We start from the raw sequence: 18621 nt of genomic DNA, 5'->3' as shown, positions 1-18621 counted from the left end.
ATTTTTATACTTCTAATGAAATAATGCATCACATTATTTTATGACTTGTAATTTTTTTCTTTTTATTTCAATTTCAGAATTTTCTTACACCATATTTGTGCTGTAACGTCAGGTTTAATTCTGATGTCAGATACAATATCTGATTCCTTTATCATTTGTGCTTAGAAAATAATGTTTCCCCCTTTGAATGGCTCGTAGTACTTCATGTGTTTTGACTTGTTCATAACCTTATTGCGTGCAGTTTTAATAGTGCTAAGAGCAAAAAATGGAATACAGGATTTTGTAAACATGCGCATAGTCAGAAAATGCAACTGTCTTTTTATACAGTGTCATAATTTCACTTTATTAGTGTCTTATCGAATGTATGCTTAAATATATACATATAGTGTGGCATCAATTATTTTTTAATCTTGGTGTCTCAAATGTATCTATGTGTATTTAAATTTCCTCGGTGATGTGTAGTCTTTACGTTGGCACTTTTAATCTTAGCCCCACAATTTAACAAGTTACCTCAGTTACTAGATTGATCCTGCAGACTTGGTTTATTACTATCGTGTATTATTAACAGGTTTTCCTCAGTATCTATACGACCATATATAACCAGACTTTTCTGTCTGTTCTCTACAACCCATCTGTGGTTTGTAAAATAGAGTCAATAAATGCAATAATGAACTCCTGTTCTCTAATACTCCTGAGGTGGACTTCAACTGTTAACCGACTAATCCAAATACTGCTTACTTTTGTTAATTAAAGGACATGGAAAACATGTAGCCAGTACTATTTGCTCAGATCCTTTATTTTTTAGTTGTAATGCCTCCAAATCTCATCTATTATTTGATATGGGTATGCATTTATAGTATCACTTTTCAGATTATGGTTGTAAGGTGAACATTTTATTTTTCAGGTTCAACATAAATTATAAAGGGTAAGTGAAAAGTAATTGTTGTGGGGAGAGCATTTTGCTAAGTTTAAGGAACCAAAGTTTTGGGAAGACATCTTTCAAAACAACGTGTTAAGAAACAACACTCATTCCTCGTGGGGCTGTTTGAAATGTAAGGTCCCCAGGAGCCACCTGATATGTCCACACTCCTGGATCTGATGCCTGGATAGTCGGTTAGATCTATATGAGGGTTGCAAGTTGTACCAACATACTTTCTTATTTCTTATGAATTTCAAGGACAAATACTGATAAAATGACATGGTTGAGATAATTGTCTTTTCAGATTTTAAAATGCTACTTAAGTTTTTTCAGTTTATCCTATAATCTAAATGGCTCTGGTATTTAATTGCCCACGCTAAGACATTTACAGTGAGATGCATCTTTATGGTAATGAAGAGAATTTGCAAAGCATCATATTATTAAGAGAAATATTCCCTAGATGAGAGTGTTAGAACACATGTAGCTACTGGATTAATGAATATGAAAGTACGGAGGGTAAGGGGAAAGACCAGTTTTGAAATTAAACTTATGTGAAAGAAACAGCAAATGTTTCAAAATTATTATTTAAAGCGTTTATATCAATGAACTTCACAGACATTGAGGTCATAAGTGCATTTTTATGCTCTGAGTAGAATTAAATAAAATTTATTGCACGATATCTTGAGATGTATTTTGATGCTGTAAGATCCCTGAGACTGATGAATTTTGGCAACAGTCTCAGCTGCCAAAGGCCACAGTCAGTCATTTGTCTCTTGGCAGCACGTTCTTGAGTCAGATGCGGTTCTTGCCGTATTGGACCCGGGACATGAAAAAGATGGAGTGCTTTTGTTTTCTGCCCTAGTGGCTAGGCATGTCCTTACCCGCAATGAGACACATTTCTTGAACACCTGCCACACTATGGCAGAAGCCTAATACATGAGGTGGTAATTTGCCATGGAAGGACTTGGCAAAGAAAATTTGACCATTGTATTTTCAGGATACTCAGTTCTTTAGTTTGCGTGTAGGTCATTGAAAATTTTCAATTATATTGCATATGACCATCCCCACTCTCTAAATAAAAGTTGCAAGTTCTCAGTCTTTTCTATTCTGTTTGTTGTCTGATGTTATCTGTCTGGATTGTTTCAAAGACTTTGGAACATCTACATGGTTTTCTTTTGTTCTTGGTTTTGGATTAAACATAAAATAATGCAGATTTTATTTTGATTCTTTGAGCATATGCTTTGGCCACAGCCTGCCAAATGAACTCTTCCTAAACGTCTTTATTTAGGCAAGTTGTTAAGCAGTTGATTTGGAATGGAATTGCAGTATCATTAACTGGAGATAATACAGTGTATTTCTGTGAGTGTATTGTAAATTCAACGTGAAAAATGTGCAATGTTATTCTGCTTTCTTCCATGCAAAGGGTGAAATCAAAATTGCTGTTTCTATTGAAGATGAAGCCAACAAGGACCTGCCTCCGGCCGCTCTGCTCTATAGGCCAGTTCGTCAGTATGTTTACGGAGTCCTGTTTAGTTTGGCAGAAAGCAGAAAGAAAACTGAGAGACTTGCTTTTAGAAAGAACAGACTTCCACCAGAATGTATGTACTGTAACAATCCATTGTTTGTTTTCCTCGGTACCTCGTAATCTCTTGTGCATTTTCTAAAGCCTTAGAAGAATCATGACTGAGTTGACCCCGAGTGCCTCTGTGTAAAGGAGGTGGGCCGTCATCGGGGCAGTAGGCCAGGGTAAAGGCTCTTAGAAAAGGAGGAGAAGCCACAGACTTTCTTCCTCAGTAACATTCCAATAATGATGTTTATTCAGTAAAATAATAAAACAGGTTTACACTTTAAAGTGAATGTTGATCTGAAAGCAGACCTGAATTGCCGCCACTCTCTGTAATTACCACGTCTTGGTAATCAGGACGAGTGTGTTTCTGTGCTCTGGTTTTCATGAAACAAAGATCTGCTCTCTCCAGAAGGCCAGGGTCCTGGAGAAAACTTCCAGCAGGTCTCTGATTGGCCATGTTTGTGCTGTTGGAGTGCCACCACGCATGGCTCTGCAGCTGTAGCGAAGGTCGTGGGACTCACGGATCGTCGCAGGATTGTGATGATTTGTCTCGGAATCCTCTGAGACATGTGCACTTCCAGCTGATCAACTCTGGGAGTGGGGGGTGCAGGTGGAAACACTGAAAAGGATTGAAAAGGTGGTCAAAGATGAGGTCAAAGCATTTTTCTTTTATCTTCTAGTGGGCTTGTGTAATACTTGGAGAAAATGATGCCTTTTTGTTCTAGGTAATTTTATTTCCTAATGTAAGGAATGTAAAAGTAACTGTATATTTAGTTGGAAATATAGAAAAGAATCCTCAAACATACAGTCTAAGAATGTTATGAATTGTGGAAATTGTAAATTACTAGATCTTTCTTTGAGCCATGGATAATTAGTTACAGATTATTCGTTTGTGTGGTGGGTCAATGCAGGCCTCCTGAGATGATGAGGCTCCTTGTCAGCACTGACTCTGTGCAGTGCTGAGCTTTGGAACTTTAACCTAAGTTCATTAGATTTAAAATTTTTCTGTTTGCAATTACTATGACAAACTTTCAATCCGTAAGGCGTTAAAGTGAAGCACTTCTCACTATCCTTCCTTGGTGATAGTTGTCCTGAGAGTGGTTGCTGAGCTGCTAGTGTGACTGTCACTGGCAGGAGGTGATCAGGACTTCTGTGTCTTCGATGGCTGGAGATACCATGTGGAACAATGAACATTGTAAATGACATTCTTCTCAAAGGTTCAGGACATTCTTCAGTGTACCTGTTTTCATTCTTTTCTCACATTGTGTGATCCATTTGCTCACAAAAGAATGGCATTTCTTTCTTTGCACATGGCTGGTCACTTCTCCTGGCCTGTCACTACTCTTCACTTCTCCTGCAGCCTGATCAGGCCCTCAGACCCCTTTTTTTCAGTTGTTCCTCTCTCCCGGGCTTAGGATGCCTGCGCTGCAGGCTCTGTCTAGTCCCAATTCCTGTGACATCCTGGGTGCTGCAGCTCCTTTGTCCACAGCTTCAGAGCACTGCACTGGCTTCGTGGTAGAAGGTATTATTTTTTATTTGCTTGTGTGTTCTAAAAACAGTGTTACCTTTACGCAGCAAACTCCTTTAGGCATTTCCAGTGATCACCTCGGGCTGAATAGGAACGGGCTTTGTGGCTTCTGTGCTGTCCCGTGGAGTCAGATGTGACTGTCCCCTACCCCTCCGGTGTTGGGCCATTCGGCATCATTGGTGTGCTGCAGTACCAAACATGCCCAGGAAATGGAGTCTTGACCTGGTGCCTGCCAGCACACACGTCCGATGGTGCTTCTCGTGCTAGCTCCCCCTCAGCTGTCTTGGTCTAGGTTGAGAGGTTTGGCTGGGCCTGGGAGAGGCTGTCCTGTTAATGCACAGTAGAGAAAGCTCTCAGAAGGGCCAGAATGTACAGAGCATGTGAATGGTGGGGGACAGGAGGAGAGGTGGGGATTATGGAAGCCAGGGTAGGCCACAGCTTTCATGGTGTCAGACTGCCCTGACCTTCTCTGGGCAGACCAACTCCAGCTGGAATCAGAAGTCACAGGAATGCCATCAAAGGAAGAAAAGACAAGAAGGGTTGGGGAAGTCTGAAATGACTCAAGTGAATGGGGGTGCCATTGATGTCGTTGGAGGAGAAAAGAGACACAGGAGAACACAAAACAAGATGGTGGCAGCAGGTGGCACTGGATCTTCTCTTGAGATGTGGCTGAGATGGCCAAAGGAAGGCCGTATCTTCAAAGTGAGAACTTTCAGGAACTCCCTTCCCTCCTCTCCTCTTCCCTTCTCCTCCTTCTTTTGAAGGATGGGAGACTGAATAGTTTTTGGTTATTGTTATGTTCTTTTTTTGACCAATGGAGAGGATTTAGTGGGGAAGAGGTGAGTTTATCAAAAAGAATAGGAAAAAATTAGTCCTGATAAAGAGTTTGTATTAGTAGACTTAGGTGGGAAGGAGGAGCAGAGGCAGGAGTTCATACTTTGGGGCCACCTTTGTTGGTGAAGGCAGGAAGGATTGGGGGTAAGGATGCATCAGATTTGGTTTGGGAAAGGGAGTCAACTAGCACTGAGGAAAAGGACAGAGGCCCAGCCAACCGCGCTTGTTAATTGATCATGGAGCCTGGGTATTTTCTCCACTGTGGAGGCTGAGCTTTGCCAATGGTAGTTTAGTACTTCTTTGATGGTAAATGAGATTTTAAAAGTGATTTCATAAACATTTATGTCTTTTGCTATTGTGTGTATTACTCTTAGAGCAGTGTGCAGCAGGCAGTGAAAGAATGAATAACTGGTTTAGGTACACACAGCTTGTTGGAGATGAAGACCTGGTTTGGTGCATCAGAAAATTAAACTCTGTTGTGTGAGAGCATGCATAAGTGCTGAGATGCTTTGAAAGGTCAGTGGTAAACAAACTGCAGTCTTTTCTGCTCAAGTGATTTATGAACTTTGATTTTGACTTTTCTGTAGAGATGGGAAGCCATTGAAGGTTTGTTACAAATGATGTTTCCATTTAGAAAGATGAGTTGGATAGCGATGTATGGACTGAACCAAAACAGAAATGGAGCCTTTCAGTGTCAAAGATAGAGCAGGTGCAGATGACCTTTGCCTAGACAGTTAAGACACTGGAATGTAAGTGTTTAGAAAGATGCATTATTAATGTGCTATGACAAATACAAATTTATTTCTGAATGGAAAAGATGTATAGATTTGACCTGAGTTTAGAAGTTGAGAGACCTTACTCAGTACCGTAATTTCAGTGGTTGAGATTTTTATAAGCAGCTTTGGAATCTAGGTCTTTATAGGGAGCTGATAAAATTGAACTTATTTGCCGGGCGCGGTGGCTCAAGCCTGTAATCCCAGCACTTTGGGAGGCTGAGACGGGCGGATCACGAGGTCAGGAGATCGAGACCATCCTGGCTAACACGGTGAAACCCCGTCTCTACTAAAAATACAAAAAACTAGCCGGGCGAGGTGGCGGGTGCCTGTAGTCCCAGCTACTCAGGAGGCTGAGGCAGGAGAATGGCATAAACCCGGGAGGCGGAGCTTGCAGTGAGCTGAGATCCGGCCACTGCACTCTAGCCCAGGCGACAGAGCAAGACTCCGTCTCAAAAAAAATAAATAAAAAAATAAAAAAAATTGAACTTATTTCATGCATAGTTAAATTCATGAGGGGGAAACAAGCCTATAAAAAAGGTTTTTATGTCAGTGATATATCCATGATTATCACCCTAATTGGAACACCACCTCTCCAGAAGGGATATTTTTGTTTTGAGAATATCTTGTGATTGTTAAGCCTCAATGCTCTCAACTTGCTCAAAACCAACCTTGTTTGAGAATTGAATAATGTGCACAGTGTGATCTATGTTCATGAACATTGCATGCATTAAAATGCCTTCCATATAACCTGTTCATTAGATTTTAGCTGATTAAATACTGACCCTGCTCGGACCATTGATTTAAACTTCATTACTTGAAATATCTATTAATTGATAACACATATTTGTACTAAGGAGAGTGCTACAGCTTCTTGACAATCTAAATAGGATAGGAGAATGTCTGATTGTGCCACAATGAAGCTGACATTGAAAAGTTTCTCAGGAGTTCTTGATTGACAAGATGGAACAATGATTGTATTTAGATCTTGTTGAAATTTGCTGTCTAATCTATGGCCACTCTTGGACCACATGTAGGTTGAATGAAATTATTGTCATACTGGAAGATCCATAAGCCAAAGAAAGAGTCCTGGGAGGCCCTGTGCCTGTGAAGGATGGTTCCCCCCCAACCCTGCTTCCTTGGCTTTCCGAAGTGATCTGGCAACCCAGCCCTCTGCATATGGACTCCAGAGAGAGCCTGCTGCTCCAGCAGCTGGTGTGGCCATTTCTGAATGGAAAATCTGTGATCTAAAATAGCTTCAGAACCTTATCTGCACAGCTGTATGTTCCTGTTCATGGTCACTGTAACAATAAAGAATGTCCCAAGATGACCTTATTATCGGAGAGAACTATCAAAAGGCAAGCATGTTGAAGTCTGAAGGGTTGCTTAAAAATATTTAACTCTCAGCAGATTTAAGTCATGTATATTCATTTGGAAACCTAGTCAGTGATTAAGGCATATGGTCAAGTGTTCATGATTTATAGCTAGCTTTCCTGTGATTTACCAAACTTTCATTTTTAAAGTCACTATATGGCGAAAGTAGGATATGAGACCCTCAAAAATTTCTAGCCCTTCTGCTCCTGAACTAGGTGATAGCGAAAAAAAAAAAGAAAAAAAAAAAAAAGAAAAAGAAAATTCCAGTCTTTTGAAAGTCATGTTGTATTATGTGCTGGCAATTTATTTTCCACACCTTTCTTTCCATACTTAAGTTCTATAATTTCACTTTTAGGAAATTCAGAAGAATATTTGCTTATCATGGCAGTATATGCCTTGGAATTCTAAGCCCTCTCAGTAGTGTACGTAGAAGAGAACTGTTAACACCCAGGGTCATGCAGATTCCTCCAGACATGATCCACGGTGACAGTGGCACCTGCTGGTAGGGAAGATGGAACCCAGAGACCTTTTCTGTTGATGCTGGAATAAAGGCTGGGCCTGGAGATGTGTCCAGGTTCTGACGCAGGAACTCCTGGCTTTGAAGCCTTCACCTTGCAAAAATACAGATACTGTGGCGAGTTTCTTCTACTCGTTCCTGTGGTGGAGGTGTTTATGTGCCTCAGTGGCTTTTCCTCCTTCAGAGTGCCTCTTGTCGCTCCCAGTCACTGGGGTTCTTTCTCTCCAAGGGTCAGTGGGAGAGGCTGCAGTGGTTTGAGGGCAAATGAGACGGAATAAAAGGCCTACATTTAAAAAGATTGTAGAGTAATAAGTATCCCCAGCTATAACTGAAGAGCACAAAGTTCAGAAAGTAAAGCTTAGTGATTTACACATTTTTAAAATTAACATAATCTTAATAAAATTGGCTTTTGTTTCTTGCCTCCCATTTCCTACAAAAGTCTTCCCTAGTACCTCAAAATTAAGTAAGTAAGAGAAACAGGCTTATAAAAAGTAGACAGATAAAAATTATACACACATGAAATAAATATGTGGAATGAGGGAGCAAGTTTATAGATGAGTACTATTTTTATGAAAGATTTTCCTATATTTATTCCTGTATTTTTAAACCACCAAGAAAAGCCGAAAGGAGCATTTTTTCCTGGTCTAGTTTGCTTTAAAAATGTTTTTATTTGTGCCAATAATTGGAATTGCTAATAAAAAGTAAACTAAGTCTGCTCACTGTGGATTATATTATGAAATAGAATAATCAATATTACTATACTGATTTAATATTGTGAAAATTGGTATTGTAAACATTTTTCCCACAATTTCTATGAAGGCTGCTAATAAGTCTGTCTGAATTTCTTTATTCTACAAAGCTTTCTAGGAGAAGCATTAAGGTTTTTTTCACAGAACTTTGAGTAGACCTAGCACAGCAGACGACTGCTTAGGAAGGCAAATGATATGACAGGCCAATTTGTGATATTACTCTTTTGGATTAATATTTGTTTCATAAGTCCTCGTACTCTTTTTAACCAGTGTTACTTGCCAATCCTTGAGCTTTTGAGTTTCTAATATATTATGAATAACATACGTGGAATGAGGAATATGAACAGCATTTATCTACATGTCTGTAATACCGTGTGCTGCTACATGCCCTGTGCCTTACTAAGCATTTATATTTTTGTGGACAGTGGGCTGCTCCATCCTCAAATATCAAAGGTTTAAGAAAATATCCACAGCCTTTTACCTTTGAGAATTACAGAGGGTGCTTACAGACGTATCAGCCTGAGGAAGAGAACCCAACGTGCTACCTACACGCTGGGGCTGCTTAGAAATTAGGGGGCAGTTTTTCTATTAGAAGGAAAAAAAACAGTCCTCATTGTATCCACTTTTCTGTTTTTGTCCTAATATAAATGAGTTGGAGGTTTTTGTTGTTGTTTATGATCATAACAACCTCAGGAAAGCTCGTCAAGTATAATAGTGGCTGTTCCCTAAATACACACAACCAGAGTCTAGTCGGCCACCATCTCGGAAGCCATTCATCTGCCTGCATCTCTTCCTAACCTATGAACACGTGTGCATGCATGCTGCAGTTCTCTCTCCTATGTTCTTAGTGGGCATTGCTAATTAATGGTCGTGCTCTGGCACTGACCTTAGAGACGTACTTTATAATATGATCTTACAGGGGGCCACTCTAGCAAGTTGGGATTGGCTTACAAAATGAACCTGGGCTGGGATAGATCCCAAAGTCAGCATTATAACAGATTTCCAAGGTGGCTTAGTTGTCATGTTAAGTGTGCTCCTAAAAGAAGATGATTAACATCTGATGGAAAATACTGAGTTTTTTACTGACAACTTAACTACGATAGTATTTTATGGCCCCAAATTATATTTTGAAGGGGTGCTCTCTGTAAGGAAAATGCATTATAAATTTAGCCTCCAGTAACATGTCTGTCCTAGAGTTGTTTTTGCCAGTGTAAAAATATGGTTTAGTTTAAGGTAAGGAAGACAGTTTAATATTCAGTCTTTCAGAAGTAGGCTACTTCCTGAAGTAGTGAATTTTTCTGACAGTGAAAAGATGAGATTAATATTTGTTGATGGTGATACGTGAGCTGACCTCCAGGAATCTTACTGTTTTAATAAGATGCAGTAGGAACATGTTTCTCTTCAAAACTACCAGTACAGAGTTCATTTTACACTACCATGCTCTAAGGCCCAGACGGTACCCACCCAGGATGTGCTGGAGCCTAGTGCCATGGGCAAGCCCACATACCCCCAGGTTTCTGTAAAAACTCAGATTACTTGCTGTGCTGGGTACTTTGTATTTGCTTATTTCCTGTGGGTTGAGTAATACTGTGAGGGCTAAGACGTCCTTCCTCCTGGGCAACAGTGACTCTTCGGAAGAAAGCAGCAGCCCAGAGAGAGAAGAGCAACAGACGTTCTCATCTCTAGTGGCTACCCTCCAGCTGCCCCTTGGCAGGGACTTGTAAAACAGAGCCAGGCATTTTTCTTTCCTCAACTTCTTCCACTCTTGAGGCTGCTGTTTCAACCCGAAAATTGGATGTCCCTTGGAATTCTTCATAAACACTAATTTGTAATTAATTTAATGTAAGTAATGTATAGAATGTGAATTGATCTCATTATCTCTACATAATGAGGGGTGCTAGGTGCTTTTCATGTTTAATCATCAGGACTGTGTTGCAAAGTTAGGTGTTACCTCTTATCTTAGTCCCTGGATCTAGGCCCAGGCCTGAGAACCCAAGGAGACCGTCCCTCTCAAGCACATGCCTGTGCAGATCGCCTGCTTCCCCCTGTCCCAGCCCTACCTGGCACATAGTAGTTGTTCCGTAAATACTTATTAACTGATTGGCTTAAGGTTCCACCTCTGTTCTCCGGTGGAATACTCAAAAGTTCTCTTAACTGTTAGAGATGAGCACCTTTGCTTCTGGAGCAAGCCTTTGTGTCAGTCACATCTATTTTCTTTGATAAAGACATGTATTTCCTGAATTGGACTTGCTGTTCTTGTCATGACTGTTGCACATGGGCAACAGCATGCTTAGTGCTGTGAAAGAGAACACTAACCCCCCTCTGTCCCTACTGTGTCTACAGGCTTACCCAGGACAGTTCTGAGCCCTTCTAGGACTCGGAGCAGCCTTTGGCTGGAGTATTGCCATGAGTTCATCAACAAGAGTCCAGTTTCAGCTCTCAGGAGTGTGTTCACCTGTTTCCTACTGGGCTGTGCCGAGTCTTGAGACACAGCACCAGGCCAGGCTCATTCAGGTACACAGGAGGCCCTCTGAGCTCTAATGGGGAGAGTCGTCAGAGCCTGCAGCTGGAGCGCATATTTCTGAGGATACCATGCATTAGGACTAGTGCCTGTGACCTCCTCTTCACTTTGTGACCTAGGGCCTCACAGGATGAACTCTGCAGAGGCCTAAAGGTTTTGAAATTGCGAAGGAAAATCTACCAATATTTTTTTTTTCTAGAATGAAAACAAAACATGAATGATTGTTAAAATGATTAAAGAGAGGCAAGAACAGAGCCGATGAAAGGGAAAGAAAAAAATGACAAAGTTAAAGGCCAATTTAGTAAGACTGCTTCTCTTGAAAACCCCTAGGGGACTCCTGACATGCACCACATAAACCCATGCTCTGTGTGTGGGGTATGTTTCAGTGTGTGTATTGTGGTTATGTGTGTGGTGTGGTGGGGGTGTGTATGAGGTGGGGTTTGTTGGTGGTATGTTGTGTGAAGTATGTGATGTGTGCATGGTATGAAATGTGTGATGTGTGTGTCCCATGTGTTCGCGAGGTGTGCTTATGTAATCTGATAGCAACATAGCATATTGGCGAACAGCTCATTCTGGAAGCTCCCCTTGCCTGTTGTTCTCTTGGGGTGAAGCAACCTTGGTGTTGGGTCACAGGAGGGAAGGCAGGTCGGCTTACAGGAAGGCCTGTGCATGGTAGTGGTGGTTGTGGAGATGATCCTGTATGTTCTGACACTACTTCTGGAAAAGCTTCTGGAAGCTGAGCTGTGCTGGAGATCACAGGATCAGGGTGGGGGCGGTACCTTAGATTGTGCGTCCAACGACAGGGTATGCTTCCTGATGGAGACTTATTGGTTTTATATCTGCACCTAAAAGTATTGAATAAAAACAAATAAGCATGTATTTATATATACATGTATGTCTGTTTTGACTTGATGGACTTTAAGCATTTGGAGTGTTTGAAATATTTCTTTAACATCTAAACACTAAGATATTCAAATGTAAATGAAAGATATTTGCCTAATGAGAGCAGTAACATTTTTGTAAAAGGAAAATTTTCAGTGACTGCCTTAACTTGTACCCCAGCTCTGCCCGGCAGGCTTCACATAAGGGGACACTATCTGGAGTTGGCTCCGGAAGGGCTTGTCACAGAGCCCTTGCCATGAGGTCTTGACTCGACGTGTTCCTATAGGTAACACTGTTACCTGACTTGTCAGGTATTGAAATGTGTTTAAGCATTTTTTTTCTGTTGCTGAGAAACTGTGTATCCAAGTTTCTAACTCCTGGCGTTTTTCATGACATTTTAAGAGATTATTGTATTGCCTGACTATATTTAGACTCAGTGGAACTGGAGATTAGCCAGTAATACATTTAACTCTGTCCTGCTTTTGGACTCTTCAGAATGCCTTAGGTATTACTTTAGAGAAGACAAGCCCAGATAGATTAATGTAATTTGGATAGAATTAATATGTTGAAGATCAAATTAGAGTTTATGATAGCCTCCTGGTCTCCGTACAGCCACTGGCCTTGGAGTGGGCCGTGCACTGGAGTGTGTTAGTCAGGGACGGTGCCTTTGCTCATGTGTAGCAGCACTGGGCAAGGGACCACACCAGGCCCTGCTTTGGTTCTGGTGTTTATTCAACTAGAGTGAACCACTTGTTACTTACAAAATGCACACCCAGATTTCCAGATTTCCCTATTGGGTTGTTACCTCAGTGCAGTTGATGAGATTTTAACATTCTACTGTGCAGTATGGATTGTTTTTGTTTTATTTCCTTGTCATTGTTTTTTCCTTAATTTATGTGGAAATCAAGTGGGAAAATGTGCATGTTTATGTATCTGTAAGAATTAATTGACTAATAGTAAAACATCTGTGGATAAAAGGTATTCTTTCTGTATTATATCAACTTAGAACTTCTTGTCTTTTTTGAGGCGAAATGTTGGGTAACTTTACACTCTGTCTGAAGTCTTGCTGAATAGAATTACTGTGTGCGGGCATCATCTGGGACTTCAAAACTTGGAATATTTACATCTACTTATGTTTTACTGGCCAGTCTTAAAAATAGAGTTTAACAGTTACATTTGTTGAAGTGGGAGGTTTAGTAAAGTGGCTACTGCATGCAAATTATTTCTCAAATCTAATTTTTAAGGGTATTTATCCATGTAGAAAGGGATTAGCTGTCCAAATTGGATTTTGTGTGTTAAAATAATTAGATAACCACATACTTCTGTGAATTACACTATTGTTAAAACTAAAACTATTTGTAGATATAAAATATTAAAATGGATTTTGTCTAACATCTTGATTTATACATACTAATTATATGAGAAAATCAAGTCATGATTTGATTGGATGAAACTTATTTGTGGCCTAACTGAAAATCTGAATGAGCCATTAATTGCACAGAGTAGAGGGGCAAACAGAATGCCCACAAGGACTTGATGATTGGTGGTTTCCTAAGGAGAGAATGCATTGTTACCTGAGAGGCCAATCTTCAGACCAGTTACTAGGGCTGCTTGTGTTTGTGAAGACTGAAAGTAGGTGAATGATGCATGAATGTGTCTTTTCTGGCTTTTTTTTTTCTGTAGTCTCACCAGTGATCATTAAAGAATGGGCAGCTTACAAAGGGAAGTCTCCCCAAACCCCGGAACTGGTTGAAGCTCTTGCCTTCAGGGAGTGGACCTGCCCCAACCTGAAGAGGCTGTGGTTGGGCAAGGCGGTGGAGGACAAGAACCGCAGGATGAGGGCCTTCCTGGCCTGCATGAGGTCGGACACCCCAGCCATGCTCAACCCTGCCAACGTGCCCACTCACCTCATGGTGCTCTGCTGCGTCTTACGGTGGGTGCCATGCATGGGAACTGGGACCTGGGTCCCAGCCAGGTGTAGGGGCCGTGACCACGGTGTCAGATGAGTTTGAGAAAGGATTTAAAGTTTATTCCTGATCAATCATGTTGTCTCTTGAAATTTATCCTCGTCCTGTATTTATATATGTGATAGAAGTGTAGGTTATGTAAATGCAAAATATATTTTAATTTATATGATACAATATGTTTATAGGTATATTTTGTAAGCATGTATGGTATGTAAATATTATATAATGATTTTAAATATGGTTTATTATTTAAATATTGAAGATTTTGAAGGCTATAAGAGGGGGATTCTTGTTATATATTATTTGGAGTTCTTCTATAGGGAAAATGTGCCACTTCTTCTTCCTTCATTTATTTAATCATTTACAGTCACACATTGCTTAATGATGGGGGTACATTTTGAGAAATGTATCATTAGGTGATTTTGTCATTGTGTAAAACATCATAGAGTATATTTACACAAACATGATGGTCACTATTTGTGTATCTGAATGTGAAAAAGGTACAGTCAAAATATGGTATTATAATCTTACACCATTATATATGTGGTCCGTTGTTGACCAACACGTTAGTGTGGCACATGCCGTATTTATATCAGTATGGGCTCCTTTCCTCTTTTTATAGGGTCATAATCAATTCACTTGGGGTTATATCCAGCTCTGCCTTATCCTTACTCACATTGTCCCGACTCTGGCCTTGGGAGGTCTCTTAGGTTGGCCCGTGTGACACACACCATCCTCTTGTTTTGGGAGAGCTTCCTTGCTTTTTTGCCCTATGAGATGCTTCAGGCATGCTTTGTGTTTCCCTGCTCCAACGTCAGCCATCTATCCAAAGAGCAGCCCTGGTTCCTTGTCATGAAAAAGGTGTCTGGAAACCAAGGTTTGGGTGCTGGTGTGGTCCTGCTGCTGGGATGTCTTTGTGTCTATGCCCTCACAGCCCACAGCTCAGGTGTATGGGTAGAAAATGTTGATGTTTTGAAGTTCAATTGAGTTGGGATGCATACTGGATGTTCTTTAGGTTTTGGAGTTGATTGGTTTGGTTTGGTTTTAAAAGAACCTCAAACAGAGAAAAGTTGCAAGTACAATACAGAAACTTTTTTTAACTTAAATACTTTACTGATTTTCTAACAATTGATGGCATTTTACTTCATAACCACCATAGAACCATTAAAATCAATCCATAGTGATGCTGTGGTCCATTCTACCCTTCAGAACTGTTAGGCTTGTTGTCCCAACAGTGTCCTTTATGACAAGGAACCTGTTCCTGTTCCAGGTTGTCTCTGCTTTCAGGAGTGATGCCCTGCCTGGGGATGCACACCTCCTTCTGTCCTGTTACGCAGGACACTGGCTCTGAGGGTTTGGTGCAGGGTGACTGTGGCTTCTCCGTGTGGAGCTGCTCTCACCTTTTGTAACCATCTCGTGTGGAAGAGCTTGGAGGCCCTGTAAAGGTTTCACTCCTCAGACAGCCAGCACATTTTTATCAGCATGGACTCAGAGCCTCCTGTTTCTCTAGGGGTCTTCAGCTCACTGCACCATCCTCTGTTTTGATGTTCCCTTTGTCACCTTGCAAACTGGCCTTCATCATCTTCTCTGAGCATCTCCTTTCTTCTCCACAGATGTTCTGCTTGCCCCTGTGTCTCCCTGCCTCAGCTCTGGGATCCCCATTTCTCCAAGCAGCCCCAGTTCCTCCAAGTAGGGGATGGCATTTAGAAGCCAGGCTCTCAGAGTTGGAGGTTCTGTGCTGTGGGAACTTTGCCGCCCTGGCCCTCCCAGTGCAGCATGGGAGGATCCACCCTAACATTGCTGCTGCGTATTCCTATATCTCATTGAAAACAGTGGATCCACCCTGGTCCCCCCAAGCTGGCACAGTCCAGTGTCCCTCCCCGTGTTCCTAGGGTACGGTCTAGCATCCTGCTGCATTCATAGCTTCTGACTCTGGCAGTGAGAGGCTTGGCTGGGAAGCCCCATGGCCCCTTACTTGGTCAGGATCCCTGTGTGGCGCAGTCCCCATTGCCCCTGCTTCTTTTGGGACCCATCTCACCCTCTGGGCTGGCACTGCTTTTGAAGGCACTGACCATCCCTCCCACTGGGTCCCAACTACCTGACTTTAGGAAGGGAGGGACAGAGCTTATTCATGTTTTTATTTCCTGGTGGTTCTTAAATTGGTAACAAATGTTAAGGCCAATAACTTACTTAGGAAGACTCAATTAAATGGAGATTGACTTAGATCACAGTGTGTCAGCTGAACGTGATTTCCATTGAAGACTGACTGATGGGAAAGACTCCTTTTTTAAATTTTTTTTTTGAGACGGAGTTTTTTGCTCTTGTCACCCAGGCTGGAGTGCAATGGCGTGATCACGGCTCACTGCAACCTCCACCTCCTGGGTTCAAGTGATTCTCCTGCCTCAGCCTCCCAAGTAGCTGGGATTACAGGCATGCACCACCACGCTTGGCTAATTTTTTGTATTTTTAGTAGAGACGGAGTTTCACCGTGTTGGTCGGGCTGGTCTTGAACTCCTGACCTCAGGTGATCCGCCCACCTCGGCCTCCCAAAGTCCTGGAATTACAGACATGAACCACTGTGCCCAGCTGATTCCTCTTTATTTTTGTTTTTAGAGGCTTCTGGTTTCCTCTGATGGCAAATTCAATTAAGGACATGTTTCTATCAATAACAATATTATATTCATAGACAGTTTAAGACTTTGGATTCTGTGAGATCAAATTAGCAATAATGAATTTGATTTTTGTTTGTATTTTTCTCTTCCAAGTTTAGTGTGATACATGGCCTTTAATCTAGCAGAGCACCTGACTGGCCACCATATACTTGACCTAAGGTACATACTGGGACCCTGAGTGAGGACACACTCTGGGGCCCCGCGGCTACGGCTGCTGTTGCACTGCAGGGGGCTAGGCTCACATCGTTTCAGCTTCGTGTTGAAGTTCATGCTCAGACTCTTGATGCCGTCCCATCTGCTCTATTTACTCTGCTCCTCCTGTGGCTGGTGCCTCGTGGCCTGCTGTGTGTGAGCACTGAGATGCACGGACAGGGAAGAGGCCATGCATGCAGCTGGTCCTCATGGCATTGCCTCCCAGCCCACTCTTCTGTTTGCTCCTCTCGATGCCTGGGGCCTGGCAGCAGAGTGCTGGCCCTTTCTCAGCAGTGATCCCGGAAACACCTGAGCCGTCTCCTCAGCATTGTTGAGATGGCCGTTAGCAAGACAGAAATGAATGGGCACGACCATGCTCCAGTAGCCTTCTCTTTACAAACACAGGTAGCCAGCTCATGGCTATAATTTTTTATTCCTTTGTAGACTATTGTCAATTTCTTTTGGACACATGTTTCTTCATGATTAGAGTCAGGGGATGCATTTGGGGTGGAACCCCACAGAAGGGGTATGGTGGTCTTCTCATTGCTCCCTAAGGCAGTTTAGTTTTTGCTTTTACTAGTGATGTTAACATCGATCACTTGGTTAAGGTAGAGTTTGGGCATACATATATTTTAAATGTTATACTAGGGCAGCAATTGGGATGGACAGCGGAAGAACATCAGTCAAATCTCTAGAATCCCTGATAGCAGAGACGGGGGATGGAGTCTGAGCAGAGGTTGCTGCTGTGTGAGGGTGCAGGCTGAGGGCACAGAGCAGAGCAGGTCTTTGTTGGGGTTGCAGCATGGATAAAATAGACAAGGCTCCTGTCCAAAAGCAGCAGCTTATGTTCTTGTAGGAGCAATATGGCAGACACAAAGATGCAGACTGGGTTAGGTTTTAGAAAAACTTGACTTAAATCAGTAAATACAGTAACAGGGATGGAGGCCGTAAGGCTCCAGAGCAATGCTGACGCCGTCAGTGTGTGCTCTGGAGGTGCCACCCGGGTGGCTGGTGGTCAGCCTGGGTGATGCGGCGGGCAGCCTGTGCTGGCTGAGGCCTGCTTCTTTCCTTTTGGAGCTCTGGGTTCACCCCGGCTTCCGTGCTTGTAAAGGGCAGCGAGAGGAGATAGGGTCAAGGTCATTCAGCCTTAGGAGAGCTCCAGAGCAATTTATGCTGCCCCCACCCTTCTGTGGTAAGGAAACGAAGGCTGCAGGAGTTTGCACAACTCCCTGAGGCCCTGTAGCTGGCTATATTAGCCCATTAAATAACTTTTTCATAATCTGCTTGATTGCACAGAAAAGAACATGGAGAGAAAAAATTTCCAGAAATACCATAGGTAGATTTAGTAGTGTAAAAGGGATCTGAAAACATTCTAAATGCACAGGTAGGAACAGCACAAATAGAGAAGCTGACCGAGAATTAAGTTCTCAGCCGCTCTTACCTTGACGCTTAACCAGGATCTCTGTGTTTTGGTATTTTATGTATGTATGTATGTATGTATGTATCTAGTAATTCATACTCTGTATCCAGCAAGGTATTCAGAGGACCTACGATGAAAAGGGTCTAAACACTAACTCTGTTATCAAATGCCAGATGGAGGAAATAGCAGATAGTCTGACCAACAAAATTGTTTGCTGTCCTGGCGAAGTTGAGTTCTGAGAGTCTTAGCTGCCAGGAAAACCAGGAAAGATCCTGAAAGAACTAGTGTGTCTGCAAGACAGTCTTTTTTTGATTAAAAAAAAAAAAAAATTTCCTTTTTTTTGAGACGTAGTCTCTATTGCCCAGGCTGGAGTACAGTGACGCCATCTCGGCTCATTGCAAGCTCCGCCTCCGGGGTTCACGCCATTCCCTGCCTCAGCCTCCTGAGTAGCTGGGACTACAGGCGCCCGCCACCTCACCCGGCTAATTTTTTTGTTTTTGTATTTTTAGTAGAGACGGGGTTTCACCACGTTGGCCAGGATGATCTGGATCTCCTGACCTCGTGATCCGCCCGCCTCGTGATCCGCCCACCTCGTGATCCGCCCACCTCGGCCTCCCAAAGTGCTGGGATTACAAAATTGTAAAAGGAACCAATAGCCAGGGGCTGAGGTAGGGAAGACTGGGGAGTTGTTGTCTAAGAGGAACAG

General features: G+C 42.2%; 1 protein-coding gene across 1 annotated transcript in view; it reads left to right on the top strand.

The window, feature by feature from the left end:
• FAM120A (family with sequence similarity 120A) overlaps window positions 1-18621 on the top strand; it is a 117596-nt gene that overhangs the window by 80736 nt on the left and 18239 nt on the right. The window contains 2 exon segments of the mRNA XM_033236707.1: window positions 2343-2517; window positions 13348-13597. Coding sequence (XP_033092598.1) covers window positions 2343-2517; window positions 13348-13597 — 425 coding nt within the window.

This window comes from Trachypithecus francoisi, unplaced genomic scaffold (assembly GCF_009764315.1).
Source record: "Trachypithecus francoisi isolate TF-2019V2 unplaced genomic scaffold, Tfra_2.0 Lachesis_group16, whole genome shotgun sequence".
Lineage (NCBI taxonomy): Eukaryota > Metazoa > Chordata > Mammalia > Primates > Cercopithecidae > Trachypithecus > Trachypithecus francoisi.
The sequence above is the reverse complement of the archived record's forward strand: the minus strand, read 5'-3'. Positions and strand labels throughout refer to the sequence as shown.